At 39.5% G+C, this 25544-nt stretch overlaps 1 protein-coding gene across 1 annotated transcript in view; it reads left to right on the top strand.

The window, feature by feature from the left end:
• runx3 (RUNX family transcription factor 3) overlaps positions 1–15540 on the top strand; it is a 168499-nt gene extending 152959 nt beyond the window's left edge. Inside the window, exon 7 of the mRNA XM_048558315.2 lies at positions 10316–15540. Coding sequence (XP_048414272.1) covers positions 10316–10839 — 524 coding nt within the window. The 3' untranslated portion in view covers positions 10840–15540. The remainder of the gene's footprint in view (positions 1–10315) is intronic.
• The last annotated feature ends 10004 nt before the right edge of the window (positions 15541–25544 follow it).

Raw genomic sequence — 25544 nt, 5'->3', positions numbered from 1 at the left:
GGACTTCAGGTGAGACTGGAATTAAAATGTTGGACCATTTGAGCCATATTACACAAATAAGCCTTCCTTCTCTGACACTTTGATTAGATCCATTGGCTTTTTTTTATGCTATCTTCTCACCCGCTGGGAACGCAGTACCTCCAAATGAGCGGGCACCCATTTCAAGAGTCTTTACACTTTCGAGATCTGAATAAGACAATAATTATCATGAGCAGAGCATATTTTCATGTTGTTATAGCCATTTCCAACAAATGAATGCTGAAAGCTATCAGCACCAACAACCTGGATCTGATTACGCTGCTTGATTTCATGCAACACTGCTTTCCCTTGATATTGGTAATTCCTCTCACAGATGAATGGATGAGAATAGGGAGTAGGCAAAAAGACAGATCGATCAATCATTCATTTTTGAAATTCCTTTCATGACCTAAATTATCCTGAAGCACTTCATTTTCAGTGAAATACTTCTGCTGTGGAAATCACTGTTGCAATGCAGGAAATGCCAATTTACGCACAGCAGGTTCTTACAATCAGCAAAACAATAATGACCAGATAATCATTGAGAGAAAATGTTGGCTGAAAGACTGGGGAGAATTTTTTCTTAATTGGAGTAGCGCAATGAAACCTGTTGGCTTCACTTAAGATGGTGAGGCAGGGCTATATTTTAATGCCTTATTGAAAACTAGCACCTCATTCCAAAGAGTAGTGCATCATTCATTCATTGTGTCAGCCTAGATATGCCAAGCCTCTGGAGGCAGACCTGAAAGCATAACCCTCTGAATCAGCTGCGAGTGTTACCATTGTGCACAACCTGATATTTGAGATGATACTGGCAACGTTCACTTCTATAAAATAATAGTCACAGTAGAGAATGCAAATATGTACTCCACACAAAATCAAAAGGGTTCATGCGTCCAGACCAGGAACTACGAAATTTCATTGTAAACAATCCAAGATTCGTATCCCATAATATCAATTCTCTAACTCAATTTTGGTGATCTAATTGCACAGTTTTGTTGAATTGTATATGAGAATGCTGCCTGGAACAAAGTCAAATAAAATGAAACCCATCAGAAAATAAAAATGAAAATTAGCGTGGGCTGAAGTTTTGCCCACATTAGTTACTTAATGTGGTTACTAAAATAATGGTTGCCAATGGTGTTGATAATTCAGCTACTTTAAGTAACTTTATTTGCTAAACAAATGAATACACCTGTTTTAATGGAATGTGTAGAGAGTGCTTTAATGCAGTTGTATTGAAAGCTATCAGCTCTATCACTATCCAGCTAAAGGAAAACAGAGTCAAGTGGCAGATAGGCAGTTTGGATAGTGGGAAGGTTGAGGGATAGCCAGCAATGGAGATGGGTACGACTTGACAAAGAGTGGAAATTAAAGCATCAAAGATGAGGCTAACAGTTTGAGTGAGTGGCTGTAGAGGCTGTGATCAGTGTTGATGACAATCTACTGCTCACACTGCTGTTGCATAACTAAACCATAGCTTTCAAAAGTAACTTTGGGAGTGAGCTTATCATTACCTTCAGTTGCGGTCGCAGACATGTGAATGCCCATTTCGAAATATGAGCATCGAACATGCTATTAATGTAGGGTTTTGTTGTGTGTTGCATGAAGTCTAGCACATGCTTAGCTACAGGAAGCCATTTTGAACTAACTTTATTAATACCTTTACAACAGAGAGCGCAGTATTAAAAAAATAGTGTTCAGACCTTGCAATATAAAGCAGGTGTCTGTTAGTGGAACATTAAGTATAGAATGGAATTGTGTGCTAGGGTTAAAAATGTGAAGTGTTACAAGGAGCCCTTTTCATGCAGGACTGATTAAGTGAATAAAACTGGTGTTGGGGTGTGTGGGTGTGCATGTGTCTTTCAGAATTTTTCCTTATGTGAGAACTGCTGAAATTTCATTTTTTTTAAATTTCAGAACTATATTTTATTCATAAAAATATCTTTACATACATAGTCACTAAAGCAGTTCAGATTTGTATAATAGCATATGAAGAAACAAACATTGGAGCTTGACTCTAACAGCAGCTGAGGTTACTTAAATTTGTACCCAGTACAGCAGTCACAGGAACATGCCAAATACATGTCCAGAGAGGCCACCCATAGTAAAGATATGGTTGGAATAAACACTGAAGTTTCTGAGCCTGCTCATGTACACATGTAAATTCTGTGCATGCAGGCTCAATTTCAGAGCAAGCACAGGGTAGTGACTAGAGGGGAAATTTTAATTCGTCTTTCTCACGTAAACCAGAAGAAGCTGGATTCTGTTTCCACCTTGTGGAAATATCAACATGACTGTTTTCCCAGGATTGTGGTGCCCACCCTCAGGCTGATTCTGCATTTGTTTATGCAAATCAGGAACCCAGTGGCCTTACAGCTGCTGTGCGCACAGGGCTCTTGCTCAGGCTACCCTGCTCAGTGAAACCCAGACTGAATGAAACTGCAACCATTGTAGTTTAAGTTTGAAACTGTGTCTTGTGAGGCTAAGGGGAGCAATAATGTGCCCCTCCAGGCCTGACAAGGAAGTACTGTACCTCACTGACCTAGCTCCTCACTTTCCCACTTGATAGATGCTAGCAAAACTGCTCTCCCTCTCACCTCACCTTAATGGGCAGCACTCTCACCCATTGTCAGTTTTCTAGTGTGAGTCTCTCTTGTTTCTTCCACCAGGCCTTCCCTTTCACTGTTCTTATCATCCTACTTGTGCAGGAAAGGTTTTGTTGAATAGGTTCATCCTCTATTGGAATAACAGAGCATTGAATTGTACTTTAAAGGAGCAACACTGTAAAATTCACAGGAAACCTTTCTATGACAGTATTGTTTTAATCATTAAGAGATCAGATCTTGGAGGATTTGTAAAAGCAGACAAACACTTGGAATGATAAAGAACAACGGGATTACTTTTGTACTGTACCAGTAAAGAGTTGGCAGAGACATGATGACTTGGTGCAGTAAACCGCTATCATGCAGTAGCAAACAGAACAATCTCCCCTTCGCAGATCTTTCATTTCTTAAAACCACCCACAAAGTTAAAATGAATCTTTGAATCAACAAGAAATTCCCAAACATTGTACCAACAGAGAACTGTCATCTTATGAATTTTAACCATACAGTGCTGCTTATCTTTCATAATTCTATAGATTCTGGAAAGGTCCCTTGAAAATTAGAAGGTAGCAAATGTAACCTCACTTACTAAAAAGAGAGAAAGGGAGAAATGGTGGATTGCAGACCTGTCAGCTTGACGTCAGGAAAGAGAGAATGTTAGAATTTGTCGTCAAGGATGTGATAATTGAACATTTAGAAAAGATGGGACATGGGCATTGTTGGCTGGACCAGCATTTATTGCCCACCCCAGTAGCCCTTAGAAGGTGGCGATGAGCTGCCTTCTTGAACCGCTGCAGTCCATGTGAATTGTGGACAGAAATGATTTTCCTTTTTTTTAACCACATAGTTGATGATTGATGAATGTGTCCATGAACCAACTAGTTAGACATGTTTATTCCAATAAAATAATAAATTTTGGCTAATAAATCACAGAAAGGGATACATCTTTCGCAACCAGCATTTGTTGAAAAACCAAAGACTGCACTCTGCAACCAGAAATTGACACAATTAAAATGTATTCAAAGTAGATCTTGTTAATTCCTACACAACAATGCTTTGGTCATCCACATAGCCTCACACTCTACCTAACTATTTACTGCACACTTAGTTTGGCAACGATTAGAGATAAAGCTCATTCTCCTTCTCAGGCTAAATATTATTATTTCTCATTGTCAGAAACAATATAGGTTGAAACACTGCCATAATCTCTGGAGCCTTAGCTGGAATTCACCCCAAGCAGAGGTTGGAATCGTCATGTTTCCCTAATTGATGGCTATCTTCTTACCTCTGCAAAGTCAGTTTTGAATATATCCTCAAAAGGAGGGCAGCAGTATACTGGGAACCATCCTAAATATTGTTTGCTCACTTCCGGGATTTTGGTAAAAGGATTAGACAGTCTGTTTTTTTCTCCTAAGTTAAATGAGTTTTTCAGTACATCCGTTGTAATGTGATAATCTAGGAGACCTGGTCTTTGTTCCACAAGAGATGTTTGCCGGTTAGCCCAGGTGATTTCTGGGTGGGGAATCAGCTTCATTCTCATCTGCTGACAAAAAGGACATGTGCTTTTGTATTGCCTGAGGATCAGCATTAACACAGGGTAGGGTCATTGTATGAACTGCTATTTTCTTTTCTGCGGAAGAGGATATGTCTGCAATACTGTATGCGCATGCATGTATGTAGGTGTGAGTGAATTTGCATGTATGTATGTGTGAGATTGAGCCAATGAAAGTTCATGATTGTGTATGAAAGTTAATGTATGAGTGACTCTTTGATGTAAACAATGTGAAGATGAATGAGTGAATGTTTGCAAAAGTCATTTCCATTCTCATTGCTCAACTATTATATGAGCAAAATGAATTAAATCATGTTCTGTCAAGCTAACCTTCTACTTATACCAAAGTAACGTAAGAAGATTCCAACTAAAAATGAATACTACTTAAATGTTTAACTAATAAGAACCAAAATGGTGGAGTCAGTTATCTGACTAAATTCAAGGGATTACTTCAGTAATGTGGACTACTAACAACTGTGTTTAGGTTACTATTATGTTAGCCAGTCTAGGATAGATCTTTGCATCTTGGGCTCTGTGTAACTCGTGTTTACGTTGACTTTGTTAGATCTGACTGAGTGCATGATGTTACCTTTCCTTGAGCTCAAAAAAGGCAAATATTATCATCTCACATTAACTCACCTCCCCATGCTTCTCCACCCCCACTCCCTGCCCCTCATCACCCCAAATCTAGGCTTCACTGAAAAGATGCATACTTTCAGCAGAATTACAAACTGTAATCACACAGAGTCAGTCCAATTTGAGGCACTGCCTTTTGATTAAAGATATCAAAAAGGGTAAATTTAAATCAATCTGATTTCAGAAACTCGTGAGCCAGTTTCTCAAAGCTACAGCAAAGCTTACTGAACTGGCAAATGTTGATAATGAAATTTATTTACAGACTTGATTTGTCTTTTGTCTGGTGACAGTAATTTCCAAAGCTCTTGAATGAATGGCACCCTTTGGAATGATTATTTGAGAGTTTGGCATCGCTGCTCGTTAGGTCAATTAGAGCGGTGAGTTGAATACAGAAACCTGCAAGATTGTTAGGATTTCCAAAAGATATGAAACATGAGGGAAAGATGTGGTTAGCTGCTAAAAATGGAGGTAATGTTATGGCATGAAAAGTTCTCAGGCCTGTTTAACTCAGGAAAGTGATTCACTCAGACGAACATGTGGTAAATCAATCTGGTTTGGCAAATATATGTATAAAGTACTTACATAGTGTATTGAAATGCCCCATGGTGTTTCACAGGAGCATTACAAACATGTTTTGATGCTGAGCCACATAAGAAGTTTTAGGTCAAATGACCAAAAGCTTCGTCAAAGTTGAGGTGTTTTAAGGGAAGACAATGAGGTAGGGAGATGGAGAAATAAAGGGAAGAAGTTCTAGAGCTTGCAGTCCAAGCAACTTGAAACCATGGCCTTGTTATTGGAGCAAATATAATTGGAACTGAACAAGAGACGAGAGTTAGAGGAGCCCACATACCTTGAAGGATTGTGGGGCTGTGGGATAACAGAGTTAGGGAGAGGGTGAGGCCATGAAAGCATTTGAAAACAAAAATGAGAATTTTAACATCACAATGTTGCTTGACAGAGATCCAGTGTGAGCTAGTGACATATGAGTGATGGAGGAAAGGAAGTTGCTGAAAACTAGGGCACAACTTTCAAGAAAAACATTACTGAAGTACACGCATTTTAAAGTGCACAGGAAAGGCTGCATTTGAGTATTTATTTACAGCCTGTATGTTGCGGTAATTAAAAAATACATCAACATAAACTGGCAGATAAAGCTTGCTCAGGTAGAGCCAATTCATACGGGAACATCTACAACAGGCATTAGAGTTTCAAACATATTCTGTTGGTGAATCTGTTACTTGATTGCCAATGTCTCAATTAACAATTTGCATTTAATTAGTACCTTTACTATAGTAAGCATTCCACAGTGCCTCACGGAAGCTTTATCCAATAAAATTTAACACCGAATTACATTAGCTATACCAGGCCAGCAGAGTAAAGGCTTACTCTGGAAGGTGGGTTTGGGGGAGCATTTTATAGGAGGAAACTGTGTTGAGTGGAAGAGAGGTTTTGGAAGGGAAGCTCAGAGTTTGGGCCTAGGGCATGCCCACCAATGGCAGAGTGAGTAAAATCAGAGGTGAGCAAGAGGATGTTGATAATGGGAACTGCAGATGCTGGAGAATCCAAGATAACAAAGTGTGAAGCTGGATGAACACAGCAGGCCAAGCAGCATCTCAGGAGCACAAAAGAGGTTGGTTATCTCAGAGGCCTGTAGGCTGATGGAGGATACCGCTGTTGGAAGTACATCTTTTTTCTGGATACCTTACCATAGTGACTACAGCAACAATTCTAGGGTGTTGGCCAAATGACCTGTTTAAGTTATAAATTCCATGCCCATGGCAAAGCAAATTTCATGCATCCCCATGGGGCAGGGAAATTGGTGACTGAGTCATCCGAAACTCCTCTTGCTCATGTGGATATACAGCCAGGGACGATCTTGTCACACAGAATGAAGTAAACAAAAACATAAGGGGAAGGAGAGAGAAATTTATTTAAAAACAAATAAACCTGGTTGGTTTTGTAAAACACATTGACTGCACGTGGGTGTCAAATCAAAGATGAAAGGGTTTACTGTAATTCATCGTTTCTTGCAGTTTAGCCTTTGATTACTGGGAGCAGTAATTTTCTTGAAATTACTGTCTCACACCTACAATCCACCCTAAAACTCAGACTTGATATCATCATTTAATTATACCGTTGTAAACCATCTCAAGTATGTGGATTAACAGTCTGCCCCTGTGGCATGTTATGTGCATGCCAGGAGAGTCAGTCCGAGGTGTTGGTATACTTCACAGGAATTATAGCTTTACCCAAGAATGGCACTCAGTGCAGAAACAGCCAGTGTATTCTTCTTTTAAAACACCTAAGGAGGAGTTGCCACACTTTTTTTCTTTTTTAACAAAAGGCACCCTGCAGAAATTACATTATTATGGAAATGTTGTGCATGTCTGATTTAAGTGTATCAGCCAGTATATCCTCACTACAGACTGAGTGTGACGTGCCCCCATTGGGGGTGTTTTCAGTTGGGGGTAGGATATCAGATAGTGGGTGCCTAGCCCACAGCCTCACCACACAGCCTCATGAAACTGGCAGGCTGCCTGCCACAAATATAAGTAATTAATTACTAATCAGTTAAGCTTATTCAAAGCTTGATTGACTCCAGTATTACTTTGGCCAGACCGTAATACAGTTGGCAAGTGGTGACAGAGGGCAGCTTGTTCCTTTATACAAGTTTTTAAACCTGCAGAAAGGAATCGGGCCTGGGGTTATGATCTTCAGCGGGTGCCGTTTGTGCATTAGGACACCCTGCTAGACGTTAGCACCTCTGCCTTCCTTCCTTCCTACGGACTTCAAAACCCATCCTTACGCCGCTCTTGCTTCCAACACTAAAAAGGACAAATCTTACCCACCCAGTACATCCTATTTTTCTGGGTCAGGTATTTTGAGGCTATTCAGCCTGTGACTGATTGCAGATGTGGCTGCACTCATCATCATTGAGTTCTGCCACTGCCAGAACTGGTGAACTGCTTTGGTTGACACTCACTGGTGGGAAATCCCCATACACCAGTTTAGCCCACTTGCATTGTCTCATGGCTGAGTTTGTTCTGATTCCAATGGCCAACCGCTGATCTCTGCCCTTTCTCCTTCCCACTCCACCCCCTCTGAAATTCCTGCCCTCTGTTTTAATTGCACCAGGAAAGAGCAATGCTGTCAGCTGAAAGTACTTCAGTAAGCAGGCTTGGACAAGTTATATTGGCTGGCGTTGTTTAAAAGTAGCTGAAGGACCAGATATGGCCAACTTACCAAGTTATAATCTTGTTGGCCTTTCATGCGTGATAGCCCTAGTAATACTAAATAAACATACAGTGGTATTGGCTGCAGCTGTGTAGCCTCAGTTCACTCCTTGTAACAAATGCTACCTGCCTAGACCTTGGGAACAGGGAATATGCTCAAGAGATTTTACTACTTGCCTGGGGGGAGTGATCAAACTTAATTTACGTGGAGCCTTCGATATGCTGTAGTGTATTTTGAGCTAAATTACTCTGAGATTGTTTGATATAATGGAAATAGAAATCAAGGTATAATTTGAGGCAGTACATTCAACTGTCATCAAAATCCCTGAGCCATAGTTTTCTGTAAAGCACATTGCATTTCTTCTTCTATTCATCTGGTGCATGTACCAGATTTCTGATGCAAGTATATTTGGTATGCAGAGGAAAACATGTCCGGGACATTTTAGGCTAAAGAGACAAGCATGGAAGATTGAGCAAAAGACCAATTTGACTATTTGCCCATTGACCTTAATGAGAATAAAATTGGGTGGGGTTCCAAACCCATCAATTTCCTGATGGGTGCGAACGCCTGCTTAATTGCTAACACAATAGCATTGATGGACACAGAGCTGCCAAATTCAGTAATGTGATCACTTGTTATTTCCCATCTATATATCTACAATATTATTTAATATTTTGATGTCAATCTGGAGAAAACATCAGCTGAGAACTAGATGAGGATGAAGTGTTGCAATCCCACTTTTGGTGTTCCATGGAATTGAGGTGACGAAATTTGAATACTTCAAATTTTTGATGTTTTAGAGTTGGTGCAATAGTGGAGGCTGAGGTGGCAGTGGGCCAGATGATTCTTCAGGAGCCTGGAGAAGCACTCCTGCTCCATCTAGCCCAAGAAAAATCATCTTATTCTGACAGTATTTTGTCCTCAAATTCACAATGCTAATTGCCTCTCAAAGCTGCTATCAAAGAAATGTGTGCATCTCACAACCGTAATTGGAATAGATAATTCCCATTTCAATCTGTTGAGAGAGGTTATTACACACCTCTGGCTCACAGGTAGGGGCATTCTCACTGTGCTCCAAGAGCTCCCTCCCAACTCCTTCAACTGGAATATTAAAGTAGCTAATACCTGAAATAGTTCAGTGCTTCATCCTCCCAGTGGTACACTCAGCAGAGGATTGCACTGGACCTTGGGAAATTTCACTCTGCAATTGTCACTTTGCTATCTGGAAACGAAGAAGAAATCCAATTTATGGCAGAAAATGATATAAGTACATGGGAACAGGTTTGGTGCTTTGGAAAATCTTGGAAATAAGCAAATTGAAGTGAAAAAAAAAACTGAATGATATAACCACTATTTTTAAAACAGTCACATTAAAAAACCAACATATTTTGCTTAGTTGTTGTGGTGTATTTAGAACCATTTTGGATTGATAGTATACCCAGGTCTTGTAAAATGAGAGCCCTGTTGTAGTTGTGTAAGCTATTCTACATGGAAAATCACTGCAGTCATGGGGTTTCCAGAAGTACACAGTCTGTTAGCTTGGCTTTGTGACTCAGCGCTTTGGCTGGCTACTTTCCTGTTTGGGTTTAGCAGTCCTTCATTGACCAGTAGCATTGCTCAACATTGGAGCAATTTCTGATGTTTATCCAGAGTTCTGCATTCACAAGGCTCTTATTCAGCAGCAGGTTATAATATAATATGAGCATGTTTATCCTTTCTTTAGAATGATGCAGCTGGATTTTACAATTATTTCCAAATGGTGCTACATTGAACACAGACAATCCCAGATTAAAAAAATATAAAGAGCCCGACTACCTCCACAGTTCCATTAATTTGATCTTTTTCTCTTTAATTTATGCTATTGTGACTTACTTTTTAATGCAAACCTTTTGATAACTTCGTCATAAATTAGCCAAAATATCCCTAAGACAGCCCCATTTCCACTTTAAAAGTTTTCTTTGGAAATACAGTTACTGTCGTAAAGGAGGAAAATACAGCAGTCAAGTTACGCACAACAAGGAATCACAATAACAAAGAGGTTAGACACCAGAAAGATTGGTTGGGAAATTTTAAAAATGGCCTGGATACTGGAAAACCCTTTGTGTTGTTTTTTGAATATCGCTGTGGGATCTTTTTGCCTATTTGAGAGGGCCTGAACTTTTTCAGTTTAATTATGAATCAGCATGAAGTATGATTTCTTTGGCAATATCATAATATGTTAGACTTGAAAAGCCAACATACATTGACCTTAAGTTGCTTTTCTCCTCAGGTACTTCTGACATCAGCCCGTTTGCAGACCCTCGCCAATTTGAGCGTCAGTTTCCTGGACTATCCTCGCTTACAGAATCTCGTTTTTCAGATCCACGTATGAACTACCCTGGCGCTATGTCTGCTGCTGCCTTCACTTACTCCAGCACTCCGTCCACAGGGGGCATTGGGGGCATTAGCATGACAGGCATGGCAGCCACAGCCCGATATCATACCTACCTGCCACCACCTTATCCTGGGTCAGCCCAGAACCAAAGTGGACCCTTTCAAACGAGTGTCTCACCATATCATCTCTACTATGGCGCCTCTGCTGGATCATACCAATTTTCCATGGTTGCAGGAGGAGACCGCTCACCGACCAGAATGCTGTCTTCTTGCACCAGCGCATCGAGCGGTAGCACACTCATGAATCCCAACCTGGCCAATCAAAATGATGTCGTGGATGCTGATGGCAGCCAAAGTAATTCTCCAACCGCTATGACCACCACAGGACGAATGGACGAGTCGGTCTGGAGGCCTTATTAGAAAGCCAAAGATGAGTGAGCGGCAGGAATTGTTTAAAGATTAAAGAATCTTTCTGTGAACATTAAATCATTCTAGCTGTAGTTGAGAGAATAGTGGAAAGAAAATATCCTAATATCTCCATGTACACAGTATGATTTTTGGCTAAAGGTACTGACTGTATATACAATCAAATGGTGAGCTTATGGTGGAAAATAATGGTTTACTTTATTGTGACCAAGTACCCACCAAGTCAAATTAACTTCCAACCAAAGATAATGACCATCATATTTCACAAATAACAAAGAGGTTGACATAGGTTGGATATATTTGACATTTTAGCCTCTCACAACAATCATTTGTTGGTGAGTTGCAGTTACGTAATTGTAATTGACCATGTGGATACTGGATTGTTTTCTGCTAATGCTGGGACCATACATAGTGTTTCGGCACTTGAGCTTTTTAACTGAATTGAAGTGACAGTACCCTCTCTTAATCTGCACAGAATTTCTGCAGCTATTGAAAATAAAATAGGCCTCTTTTAACAGACTACTGTGTAAAGACTAGAAGAATCTTGTAGTCGTGCCTCTGCTTTTATCATTAGAACATTGTGTATTTTATCAGCGGTACAAACAAGCCATGTTGAAGTTCTCATGGAGACCAAAAACAGAAAAAAAGGGGCCACAGACATTATCTAGTAACTGTTGAGTAAACTTTGGAAAATTGTGTTAAGATGCTGTTGTCTACATTACTTTTTACAGATGAGGTAGTGGTGCACAAGCCTCTTGATTTTTAAAAGCATTAGACATTGATATTCTAAAGTTACCTAAACATGGGGACTTCAGTTTTAGGTCTCCGAGTGATGATTGAGGACCAAATCAAAAACCTAGGTCCCTATTGAAAGTGTGCACTTAGAAATGTTTCTGAAAATCGGTATATTGTTTAGTATTTGTCAAAGAAATATCTGGATCAGTAATTTTTGGATATTTAAAAAAAAACTACTTACATTTTTGTCCCCAATGGGCAGGGTTATTTTCATGAAATAACTGTGGATTTTGGTTTATACTGCACTCCTTAGGGCAAGCTGCGTATGCTGATTTTGTTCATACTTTTAACGTGAAGTACTGCATACTATTCTGTCAGAATCTGTTTATTTTAATATTTGAGTACATCACCAAAAATGAGCTGCAACTGTCTTTATGTCCACATCACATGTACAAAGAGCAGAATATAGCTTTATATTTGCCACTAAATCGACAGAAACTAGATACATGCTCCAATGGATTCAGGATTAGTTTGAATTAGTATCGAATCAATTAGTCACTCTTGTGAGCTGCAACTTAAAATGCGCAGAGACACACAGTGCTACTGATCAGCTTGCCGAGTTCTTTAACTATTTGGTGGATTTGTGATAAGTGCTCCTATGGATCTAACAAGGTGACAATTTGATGGCATATTTCTTGAGAATGTTCCTGTACTATACAAGTCTTGCATGAATAATGTGCATGTATAGTATATATTCCGAAACCAGTTACAATGAAGCTTTCAGCTAATAACCCATACTTTACACTTTGCACCTTTCAACAAAAAATTAATTGACAAAACGTAAGTACCTGTTTTTCAAGTAATGGTGTAATTTTGTGGTGAGTTCATCAGGTTTTAATTGTTTACATAAAAATGTAAGGCAAAGCATCACTATACATTCAGGGAAGAGTAACACTTCTGGTTAAGATGATTTTTAACAAAATGATTGAGTACAACCTTGGTTATCCTAAATAATCCTTATTGAACCAACCAATAAATAGCAAACCTAGTGCCTAAAGAAGTCTGAGTTTCTGGAAGGCTGTCATCAAATGTACTGCTGTTATTCTCCTTGCTGTATTTCAATTATTTCATATATCAAAGGACATCCACCATCTTTGTGTACTCTCAGTCCACAATATTGCACTTAACACAACACTTAGCATACCACCGCAGCGGAAAAATGCCTTCCAGTTTCTTTGTCAATGAGTTAAGTTTCATTGGGGTGGAGGTGTACATGTATCTAAACAGAGCATTAAGGATGAGTTTGTGAAGTGAATATCTTAATATGAAGTGACTATCTAAAATTTCCCTGTAAAAAACTGATGCATGCATTAATGTTTAATTGGAAATTACTTGTAAGTAGCCACTAGCAACCTTCCAAATATATTTTAGCTTGTGTGTGCTTTTACTTGTGTTTTACTTTTACCATCGATAATTCCAATTGGTCTGTTCTGTCGGGTATTATTTGGATAATTAATGTGAATGATTGGAAGTTTTGTTACACCTTGGTTTTGAAATCATCCAGTCACAGTTGGGGAATTTTAAATAAATGAACAAAAACTTCAAAGGTAACTGCTTGATTCTAAATTCATGATTCTTCTCAATTCATTATGAAGTTTGCACATTAACAATTAACAAGATTTTCTTTATGAATGTCTGACGTAAATGCCATTATAAACAATGTTTAAAGGCAATTATAATTTGCCAATCTTTAAATTTCTCAGTTCAATTTCTTACTAGGAGACAGTAGTGTGTTTTTTAATTCCTCAAGTACATTTTAATATAGTCTGGTACAAAACATGAAACTTTCACAATTGCAGTAGCTTCCTGAACATGGAAGTTCAGTTTACAAAAGGGATTCAGACAAGACACAGATGCCACTACAAAGTTTCTCAAACTATTTATTGCTATGGGATATTGCTGCTTCATGGAAAACAACCTAAACTGGGATATTTAGTACGGTGTATAGAGCAGGGAAGATCGTACTTAAGTATGAGAAATTTTAAAGGCTGAAGATTAAACAGTATCCCATTGTTTCTCATTCCATGGGATGGATCTAGACTGGGACTACACTTGCAAAGGATATATTTCAAACCATATGAAAGCTATTCCGACATCCAAGATGTTATTACAAGTTAATATGTTCAACCATAGATGTTACATGGTTGACATAAAGCAATACATTTTGAGCCAATGGTTTGTATTACATACCCTTGGTATAAATATATTTATTTTCCATAAAGAAAATTAACATATAACCTTATTGAATACAGCCCAGTAGCTTCAGAAAGTCCATTGAAAACTTGTCTCTAAAAGAAAACAGTGCCAGCTTAACTTTTTCCATCTTATCTCTTTTAAGCATAAAGTCTCCTTTGTAATTTATTTATTAAGAGTGGGAGCTGGAAGCTGTCCACATACAGACATTTATATTTCTGTACAGATGTATCTTATTTGGATTAAGCAGTAGCACTTATACAAGGGTGTCGGGTTACACGCTTTTAAGTTTGTGTCAGTGCAAATTCCATCCTATTTAATAATTGAATTTATTTGTTTTTCAAAAGATTAATTATCTGCCAAGCTGGGCTTTTTAAAAGATTGGAATATTATTTTTTTTCTTACTAGAGAAGTGACAATTCTACGCTAAGCTGTGAGTTTAGGCTGCAGGCAGCAATCTGGAAAACAAAGTACCATATCAATTTGTTCAGATGTATCAAATGTTGCAAACTTGATCCTCACAAGGGCTTTCTAGTTAGCTGAATACAGTGAGCCACAGTGGGGGGCATGGGATAAAAAAAATCCTTGTTTAATATTGACAAAAAGCCCTCTGAGCCCTAAAGGAAAACCTGGTAGCCAAAGACATGGCTATTTAACAAACAGTCAAATGAATGTTAAAGCAGCTTCCCTTTTTGCTATCCATGTTCGGTGATCAGTTTTGATAATTGCTAATAGCTGCCTGGCCACAGTTTCTTGCATCCAACTCCAACTCCTACCCTATTGTGACTGGAATTATAATATGATCAACCACAGATCTGCAGAAACATTTAGATTAGAAGCTACAGGTCAGATGTTCAGATATTGTCACTGGTCATTGGTATCTGGGACATTTGGTGAACATTGCAGTGTGTATGGGAGGAACTGAGAAATCAAAGCTTTCTTCATCATCCAGTTCCACCAGAGCAAGATGGACATCTCATAGACCCTAGCACTGAAACCAAGCCAACAAAGTGGCATGTGCACTAATACATCTTTAGATTCCAATCTGAGATTCTAATTTTTTGATATCCCTGCCTAGAACTTGTTACTATCTTGAGTCAAAAGTAGAGATCTCGTCCAAACTATCCATTTTGAGTTTGGCTCACATTTTAGGCCTGATTTCCATATTTATGCCTACTAAGGCAGCTTCTAGGGGAGGAGAGGTAATCATGTATAATTATGTGATTCTTTTTATATAAAAAAAACTTTATTTTTGGTCTAAGTTTCTGTGTTTGAAGATATCAGGCTAAAAGAAATTGAGAATTCAGTTCTGTAAGATAGACAGTTTCCATGTGTAAATGTACATTCTATAAGCATAACAAATCAATGAAATGCTTGCGATATATTACCATATGCAACTAAACTGCTGCCTGTTTTGTTTGAAAGTATACAAGCCAACTCTGTCACTGTTATGTGCTTTGGCTGTATCAAATAATTGCTTTCTTCTAACAATAAAATGAAAAGAACTCTGCCTTTGAAACCGCTTTTGATGGTTTGATATTGTAAAATAACTTAAAACTATGGTTGAAATGGAATTACTGTACTTAGAACTCCTGTAAACATAGATTATATTTGGTCAAGAAGTTTTTTCATTTTGTTCTCCTGATTAATCACTGGAGTTAAGGCTTGTGCTTCAATAAAAATGGCCTTTTTTTTCTGATGTAATAATTTCAGTGTAAGTGTTTGAATTGACACTCTTGCACCATTAGAACATTATATACTTGCCTCCCTAAGTTTCTTCAGTGTTGCTTTGCTTGGTTAGCCAGATGAGTCAAATTTCTGGCAGATATTTGATGGGCCAGATGGTCTTGTTCCGTGCTGTATAGTTTGCTGAATTTGGATAATTTACTTTCCAATGCAAGTATTATGAACGCCATTTTGGTTTCAGCTGATAAAAGGTTTATTTCACAGCTTGGTAATGGGCAGTTGCTTTTACCTACTTGTTTCCCAACTTCTTCAATGCTGTATGTGAAATCTTCCTACTATCATGTGATAAATTCACAAATCACCTCAACTGAACTGGGTACACAGACTTTAGGATGCTTATCTCTGGCCTTAAGTGCTGTGTTGCTGAAAACAGCAAACTGTCCTGAGGTTTGTTATTTTGTGGATCAATTTTTTTTTGTTCTAATGAGTTTATTCTTCAAAACACTGATAAATAAAACAAAGTAAAGATGACAGTGAAATTATTCTAATTTGGATCTTCTCTTCTGGCATTGGTTTCTATAATAGAAGCACATCTGCTCATAAGATCTGTCAATAGTTCTAAATGTTACTAGTTGCTACAAGCAAGTTCCTCACTACTTTTGTGTTTCAGCAGCTTTACAGCACAGAAACAAGTCATTTGGCCCAAATGGTCTATGCTAGATTTATGGTTCAGATGAGCCCAATGTCTTTTTCATCATAGTGTGTCAACATATCCATCCATTCCCTTCTCCTTCATATTTATCCAGCTTTCCCTTAAAAACATCATTGCTATTTGCCACAACTATTCCCTATGTAACGCCTTCCACATTCTGAACATTCTTTGGGCGAAGAAATTTCTCTTGAATTCCCTATTGCATTATTTGTAACTATCAAATATTTCTGTCCTTTCATTTTGGACACCTACACATGTGGAAAAATGTTCTGTATGCCTACTTTATCAAATGCTTCCTTAATGCTCCAACCTCTATCAAGTCACCATTCAGATTTTACTTTTGGAGAGAAAAGAAGTCCCCACCCCCCACACACATTTATATACCCTCCACCTTTTCTGACTTTCCTAATGGGCATTTCATTATGGAGCCATCCTTGTGAGCCTTTTTGTGACTTCTCTGATACACCTATCCCTGCTTATTGATACAGAGGCCAGTAATATTCATAGTACTTCAAGTGTGGTCTAACCAACTGTGGAAGAAACGAAAAGATTGAATTTTGAGAGAACAGTATAACTGAGCATCTGGACCCATTTGTACTAAGGACCACCCAAAATTCAGAATGGTCACAATCTGAAGTTCAAATAAAGCAGGCAGCTGTAAAAGAGAAGACCCTCCTTAAACTACCAAGGAAATTGCATGTAAAGCCCCACAGTATCATCATAAATACCAGATTTCCTTCCCCTGCAACTCTAAGCTATGGGCAAACTTGAATGAAGAATTTTCTTTAAATGTTGACAGTGACTTCATCCCAGCCAACATAATCCACCCACCAAGTGTAAAGGCACATGCTATTTGGCTCAGTTAAAGAAAAAAAACCCTGAATATGTGCAAAAGAAACAGGAAAAGAACAACATGCCCAATATAGAAACCCATATGGTATATTCTTCAAGACACGGATATAACCAATACAAACAATCCGAAAAATATACAAAACTCAGCTATTAATTTCCTTTCAGTACTTAAGTCTTAACCAAACCCAAAAATCAGTCTTGTCTCTGGTTACATTAACTATACAGAATACACCTCGAACACAGTTTTTAATGTACAGAGGATAACATTCATGGTGGAACTTTGTGTAGCTTATGTTTAGTCAGCAAGGTAAGGATTGTAAAACTAAATTGCAACATGTAATAAATAAGTGAAATCGTTGTAGGTTTAGCAGAGAAAACTGTTTTAAACTGTTTACAGTACTGCTCATCATCGTAATGATTGAATTCAGTATGCCAGGTCCATGGAGCAGAATCAGCATTAGCAAAAGATGACTTTAAGAAGAGGCAGTTCAGTTATTTGCTAATCTATATGATGACATTAAAAGACAAGGCTTGACTTATTTAGACTGCATGGAATGACTGCCACGTAGCCCTATGTTTTCAGCATGTTTCCTGTTCAAGGATATAGAACACAGTCAGCTTGAGTACCACATGTCGACCATGGAGCAGCAGCTTGTTTGTGTTTTGAAGCATTAATCAGTTACAGTGCTCTTAAAAAGTACTGTACTCAGTGATGTGCAGTGACCTCAATCCCAGCGACTACAAAAAATGCTTCTTTAAAAGAGAATAGTAACATGACCATATGAAATTAACCCAAATGTTTCCAGCTAGATTTCTTTTCCCTGATTCCCAGAAAATAAAATGAGCTCAGTGTGGTCAGTGCCACTGTCCAGTAAATAAAAACCGACTCCATTTAACTTTAATAACCACTAACAAAACTTTACTTAACAATAATGTAGAGTTGAACCACCAAGATAATTGGGTGTTAAAATTAGAAACTGTATTTTATACAAAGACAATGTGTACCTACTTTGAGAGGTTGCTGGGTAATTGGATTATTCTGGACTGTGGTTGGAAGGGATAAACAAAAAAAACGAATTGCAATTTTCTTTTGTCAAAAAACAAATTCCAGGAACATTGCTGCACATTAAACATTCCTTAAATGAGAAATACAAGGAAGTGTATGGGTTTGGAGGTTTAATTTAGTGGGCCAACTGTCAAATTGTGTAACTGTGTAAGTAAACAACAGTTAACAGAGTTCAGGAGAGGAAGATCTCACTTGATTGACTGTTTAACTTCATTTCAAGCACATTTTTTTTTAAAAACAACCAAATACAGGGCATTTGAAATTTCCAAAACTTAAACCCCCTTCAGGTCCAAGAGTCAAGGATGCTGAAACCTAGGAACAGCAACTCATATTCCGCCTGGGAACCCTGCAGCCATATGGTATCAATGTGGACTTCACCAGTTTCAAAATCTCCCCTTCCCCCACTGCATCCCTCAACCAGCCCAGTTCATCCCCTCCCCCCACTGCACCACACAACCAGCCCAGCTCTTCCCCCCCACCCACTGCATCCCAAAACCAGTCCAACCTGTCTCTGCCTCCCTAACCGGTTCTTCCTCTCACCCATCCCTTCCTCCCACCCCAAGCCGCACCCCCAGCTACCTACTAACCTCATCCCACCTCCTTGACCTGTCCGTCTTCCCTGGACTGACCTATCCCCTCCCTACCTCCCCACCTACACCCTCTCCACCTATCTTCTTTACTCTCCATCTTCGGTCCGCCTCCCCCTCTCTCCCTATTTATTCCAGTTCCCTCCCCCCATCCCCCTCTCTGATGAAGGGTCTAGGCCCGAAACGTCAGCTTTTGTGCTCCTGAGATGCTGCTTGGCCTGCTGTGTTCATCCAGCCTCACATTTTATTATGCTGAAACCTGTCAGGTTTCCAGAGCTTTTCACCAGAAACAAGTTACATGGGTTGGCTGTATGCATGCTTCTGAGAATTGAGAGATACACTACCTGTGATTTTCCATCCATAGGCACAAAATCACATTCAACATACCGGTGATTTGCCAACATATGCTGACAGATAAGCAAAATTCCTATTACCAACATATCATTTTCTAAATTCCCTAAGTCCTTGTAACTCATTTCCAGCATACAGAGTCAGTAAATTTTTCTTGATGGCATTATTCAGTCTGCGCTGGATATATAATAGGAACCTACAGAAGTGGTGCTGCATCACTGATCACATTAGGGACATTGGTCTATATACAGATATGGTAACATACGTTGCAAAGCACTTTAATGTAGTCATGTTACCCCATTTGCAAAAGTACATATTTTTACATGAATAATGAAAAATAATCATCAAACAGTAGCTGCATTTGTTCAGAACTGAAGTGCTTACAAAGGAGAAGAAATATAACAGGCCATATAGTGAAACCCACTCAAATCTGCTTAAAAGAATAAAGACACACCCACAAACAGATTTTAATAATCTCATTTCAGGTTTAAATTTTAAAAGTCAGATGACTCTTCAACAAATTCAAATCACGTTTAAGATATCTTGAACCGGAGCGATTTGTTCAACTCCAGTTTAGTGATTTGGCTTCAACGGACCAGAATCAGTACAGGATGAAACCAGTTTGAGAGTTCAAATTTGACTCCTATTTACTAATCCCGAGCAAACAATGGGCCGACAGTCTGGATGCAAATTTTAGTTGTCTGCGCAAGAGCTTAGTTTTTAAAATCGGTTTACATTAGGGATTAACAAATGCTTAACATTGAAGCTGAACCAAGCCTTAACCACTAAAATTGCTATACTGTAATATTGCAAACAGGCAAAGGAACTTAGATCATCATCAAGTTTCTATTTTGACAAAGGGAGAAAATGAAATAAAATAAAGAGTTCTTTATATAAGAAATGCCTGATGTAGCCTGTTTCTTTATCGCTGAATCTAGTTATTCAAAGGATCCGGCATTCTAGACCTGTATGATTACTTTCCCTTGCTAAAGTGTCCATTTAGTATTTTGGGTGGGTTATTTTTGCATTCAGTTGCTTTGAGCAGGGGAGCATGTTGACAAAAGCCTAACATGTAATGGCTTCAAATTCACAATCATCAGTATGTTGAGGATTAGTCTCGGCCAAGCCACTTTGGGATTCCCGCAGAGACGCGGCACCCTCAGAGATTTTAGAGCATTCTTGGCCTATCATCTGCATAGCATCCCAAGTAGGAATGGTTTGTGGCAATTGGAAATTCACAAAAAGAAACACTGGGCAGAGATCCCCATTGAAGCAACATCTGTGACTGTTGCTTAAAGCTGAATCAGTCAATTGTATCACCAAAATAACCATATCTAATACCTTGCTACTCTCATCAAAATGCACATTCAACAGCATTGCATCCTATATGCCTGTAACAGGATATATTCTTTAAGAAAAACTAGGTTTAGGAATCAGAATCCCTTACATTTGGGAGAATCATTCTATGTTTACAAGAGCTGAAATTGATAGCTATCTTCAGGAAAAACATTAATCAAAAAAGAGACAAGCCATTGAATGACCTATTAGAATGTCCTATCATGGAATGAGATGAGTACAACTCCAACATTCAATAGACTGCAGAGGATCAGGTGGTTACTCAGCAATAGCGTTCCAGAAACCTCAGGTCTCCCTGATGGATCAGTAAGTTTATTAAACCAGTAGTTGAGTCACATAGCAGTACAAATCCCAGTCTACATTAGTTCATCTTAGCTGCAATAAGGTAACTCCAATTGGTAACAACATTCTGCATTGCGTGTAGGAACAGTTTGCAAATCTCCTGTTTGTGATAAAAAATGTGAGTATAATTTTAAAACACCTTGTTGATTGAGGAGGGAATAGGATTAAATACAATACTACATAGTTTGCCATTAAAGTCACCAATTCACAGTAGGCCTGCTTGCAACAATCCTAGGTCAATCCATTAAGTATTCTGTTTTTAATAGCATTGTTCCCATGCCATGTACTCCTGTTTCCATTCTTATTCTTTGCTGAATTTGCATTCCTTGGTGTGGTGGGAGACATTTTGCAATAGTCTGGATTTTCACTAAATCAGGAGATCTTTAAGAATGACAGGAGTGGAATGCCATAGTGGGTAATTCAAGGGCATTGCCTGGGATAAGGAGCTATTAGAGTAGGCTGGTAAGCATGATTTGGCATGGGCGGATGGCAAGAGCTGAAGGCCAATTCTGTTTTTATTATAAGTGGAACAAAGAACTACAGGCATTTCATTTCATCACCTCACCTCACACCCAGAAGCCACACAATCAAAATTCCATCTTGTGGGCACTTTCTGCCAAGGTGTGAAGTTTCCTAATTCCTATTTTGATGATGAAAATCCAAGCCACAGTGAGATGTCATTGAGGAATTGTTGGGAGATTTAATATCGCGGCGAGGGACACAGTGCAGTGGTGGTGTACTATTAGGATTAGGAGAGAGTTATTGCTGTGGTAGGAGTCTCTTGCAGGATTTTACTGCAGTGAAAGCTATTAACAGAGAGGCCAAGTGGGGTAAACTGCTGTAGTGTTTGACTAGTGAGGATGTTTAATTTGACTTTATTTAACTTGCCCAGATGGGGACTCAATTGAGACAGATTAATGGCGAGGCTGATGTTCGTCGGTGGGCACCAAAGGTCAAAACTTGGTAACCATAAAGTGGACTTCAGAATGATGACCTGAAGAAGAAGGCGATATGCAATGGAATTATGGGATAACGAGGTGTAGAGCTGGATGAACACAGCAGGTGAAGCAGCATCAGAGGAGCAGGGGGGCTGATGTTTCAGGCCTAGACAGTTCTTCAGAAATCAGCAATGGAATTATGTTAATTATCATTAATTCGGTCACTTACAGAGAATGATGGAGGTTAGTTCACTGAATGGATTGAAGGTTGAATTTGACAGATATTTGATTAAAAATTGTGTCAAAAGGTTATAGAGGACAGAGAAGTATGTGGGGTTAATGCCATAATCTTATAACACAGCATGACAAATTCAATGAGCCAAATGGACTACTCCTGCTCCTACTTCTTATAATCTTAAAAAAAATCTCTGGTGACATGGGACCTATCAATCAACATTAACAACAAGAACTAATAGCTAAGAGAATAAAACCAACACAAAATCTGATATCCCATGAAGCAGCTGTATTTCCCTTGAGTTAGCACCTGCAGCTGACTAGACTGTGGGCATAGAGGCTTCAGTCCTTCCTCTGGATACCAGCTCATGAGGGAAAAAGAGGAGTACAGATGTTGAGAAGGCTGTGCCTCCGAAAGCCATACTAAGCTATACAGCAGAGAAAGTGGCAACGTCGGTGGCCAGGGTGATTAAGAAGGCATATGGCATGCTTGCCTTCATTGCCCAGGGCGTGGAGTACACGAGTTGGCAAAGCATGTTGCAATTATATAAAACCCTTGTTTGGCCTCATTTGATGATTTTGTGTATTGTGTGTAGTTTTGATCACCACACTTTCAGAAGCTTTGGAGACAGTACAGATAAGGTTCACCAGGATGTTGCCTGATCTCCAGGACATTGTCCATGAGGAAAGGTTAAAAGCACTAGAAAGACGGCAGCCAAGAGGAGATCTGATAGAGGTCTGCAAAATTACAAGAGGCAGAGATAGGGTGGATAATCAGAGGCTTTTTCCCAGGGTTGAAGTTTCAGTTACAAGTGGGCATTGGCTCAAGGTCAGAGGAGGAAAGTTTAAGGGAGATGTGCAAGGCAAGTTTTTCACACAGAGAGTGGTAGCAGCCTGGGACACACTGCCAGAAGAGGTGGTGGAAGCGGGCACATTGAAGACATTTAAGAGGCACTTAGATGGGTACATGAATAGGGAGGGAATAAAGGGATACGGATCAAAAAATGACAGTTTGTTTTGAGATTAATTAGGGTATAATGATCAAACCTTGGTTTGAAGGGCCAAATGGCCTGTTCCTGTGCTGCACTTTTTCATTTGTTCATTTGTTTGCTCAAAGATTACCTACTGTTGCAGTAGGATCTTAATTAAAGATATTCCAATGCACAAAGAAAGGTGTCCTACCATCTGAGAGAGAATTTGGGAAATAGAAAAGTACAGCACAGTACAGGCCCTTTGGCCCATGATGTTGTGCTGTGGATTAATCTTTAAGGGGCAATATGAGCTATGGCGAGGTTTGTAGCAGAATTGGACAAGAAGCCTGGCGAGTCCTTTCTTGATATTGGAAGGAACTTAGTGCATCTTTTATGCATTTGTCGTGCAGGAAGTGAGTTTCTTGCCAGACAGTTGTGAGTTGCCAATTAAGGGGGATTATTGCTTGTCACGTGTCTTATTAATGGAACACTTTCCTCATTAATATTCAGCTTCCCATCTTACCAATTGTGGCAAACAAGCTAGATGTTGGGAATCCTCAATTTGGGAGCCAGGATGGTGTCCTGTAGACTTCCCCTCTCCACTTGGTCTGGAGGACCTCTGTCTTGGACACTGGGCACCAACATCCAAGGGCACATTACATGAGCGTCATTCATATGGACCCCATGTCCACAGACATTGGCATCGGACATGTGCCAGCTTCTAAGAACCCTCATGGCACATCTCCAGTCCACTGATAGTACACGTCTGCACTTCAGTGCTACACTTCAGGGTGAGGTATCAACCACCATTATAATGTTGCTGCAAGGTCACTCTTAGGAACATGCACCCAGCTCATGGACTGGACCAGGCTGCAACAAAAGGCTCTTCACTTTCTCACATAGTACTCATTCAATATGAGCCTATCTGGATATTCACATCTTCCTTGACTTGCAATGCTTTTTGTTTTCATGCTTTGTACCCTTAGCCAGAGATACCGGGCTTTCTTCTGCCTTACCTTACTGTCGAGCACAGCCACAAAGTCAGGAAACTGTCATAGTTTTCAGCAGGCCTTATCCAAATCTAGGGGGATAGCCTTCGCTCAGGAGTCCTGGCAAACTAAGTCAAGACACTCTCCAATTGCAGTCCAGGGGCTTGGGCATAGTCAGTCAGTCACTCAAGGCAGCCATTGTCAGAGTGCTGTCCTTGTAAGGGGAAACAGAGCCAAATGTCAGACAGCTCACCACCTGTCTTGACACCTTTTTCCCTATTAGTGGTTACTTTTTTCCTGGAGTGAGAGAGGGGGAGGTAGTAAATGGAGATGAAAGTGGGTGATACAGCTATTACTTTTGGTGCAAGTGTGGAAGTGTCCCAAGTGAGTGGGTAGCAGCGCAAGAGGGCATGCAGAGGTGGCGGTATTGGGGGTTAGGGCTGGGTAGATGTGGCAGGCAATAGTGAGAGTGATAGAGCATAGTGATAAACCTTGTTGAAAGGTGAATGTGAGATATCAGAGGGAAGGTCGCTGGCAGAGTGGAGAAGATCAAAGGATCCCTACACTGCAGAAACAGGCCATTCGGCCCAGCAAGCCCACATCAAGTCTCCGAAGAGCATCTCACCCAGACCCATTCCCTTACCCGATCCCTGAACATGTGCATTTCCCGTGGCTAATGCACCAAACCTACACATCCCTGGATGCTATGGGCACTTTAGCATTGCCAAAACATCTCACTTGCACATCTTTGGATTTTGGGGGGAAAACAGAGCACCCTGCAGAAACTCACGTGGACATGGGGATAATGTGCAAACTCCACATTATACTATGCTATTAGGCATTCTTCCAAATGTCTGAGACTGCACTGACACAGGTGGCAACAACATTTTCCCAGATACACAAAGGCTTTTAAAGATTGCATAGGTGTAAGGAATGCCAGTTTTTGGCAGAAATCCAGTGAGTGACGGGTTGTTTCAGAGACAGGGTAGGATGAGGTAGTGCTACAACTGAATTTGAAGAACAAAGAGGGTCAGTGTAGGTTGTTAATGAGGTGAGATGTTGAGAGACAGCCATAAATATGGCGAGTGAGAAACCTTCCAAAACAATTGACAGAAGTCACACTTAACCAAACGAAGTAAGATTCAGCTCACTGACTCTTTTTCACTGCAAATGCTATTTCAACTTACTAAGTATCTGCAGCTATTTTTGTATTTACTTCAGATTTTCAGCGTCTGCAATAGTTTGCTTTTCTCAGAGGGTTCCCCTTTAAGCGACTTCATTCCTAAGATAAGTGGTAACTCCTGGATCCAAAACACTGGAAAGTTTATATTTGATACGCAGTATGAGCTCATCAAACCCCATATGTTAAAGGCTCTTAAAGCTCAGCCTGAGGTGCTTCATCCTGTTGTAAAACCTGTTCCTGCTTCAGAATGGAAGTCTAGAAACAGAATGCCAGAAAATGATGTGGAAATGTTTAGTTCTTAATAAAGTTATTACACTGCGCACAGAGGCTGTGGTTTTGCCTTTTAGCCTCTTAGAGTGGTGATTATTATTAAAAAGTGTCATATATCAGTAATGAATTAATAGGGGGATGTTGGTTAATCAGTTGGTGAGACAGCTAGTAAGT

The sequence above is a fragment of the Stegostoma tigrinum genome, chromosome 24, assembly GCF_030684315.1.
Source record: "Stegostoma tigrinum isolate sSteTig4 chromosome 24, sSteTig4.hap1, whole genome shotgun sequence".
Lineage (NCBI taxonomy): Eukaryota > Metazoa > Chordata > Chondrichthyes > Orectolobiformes > Stegostomatidae > Stegostoma > Stegostoma tigrinum.
Note: the sequence above shows the minus strand (reverse complement) of the source record. Positions and strands in the feature narration are given on the sequence as shown.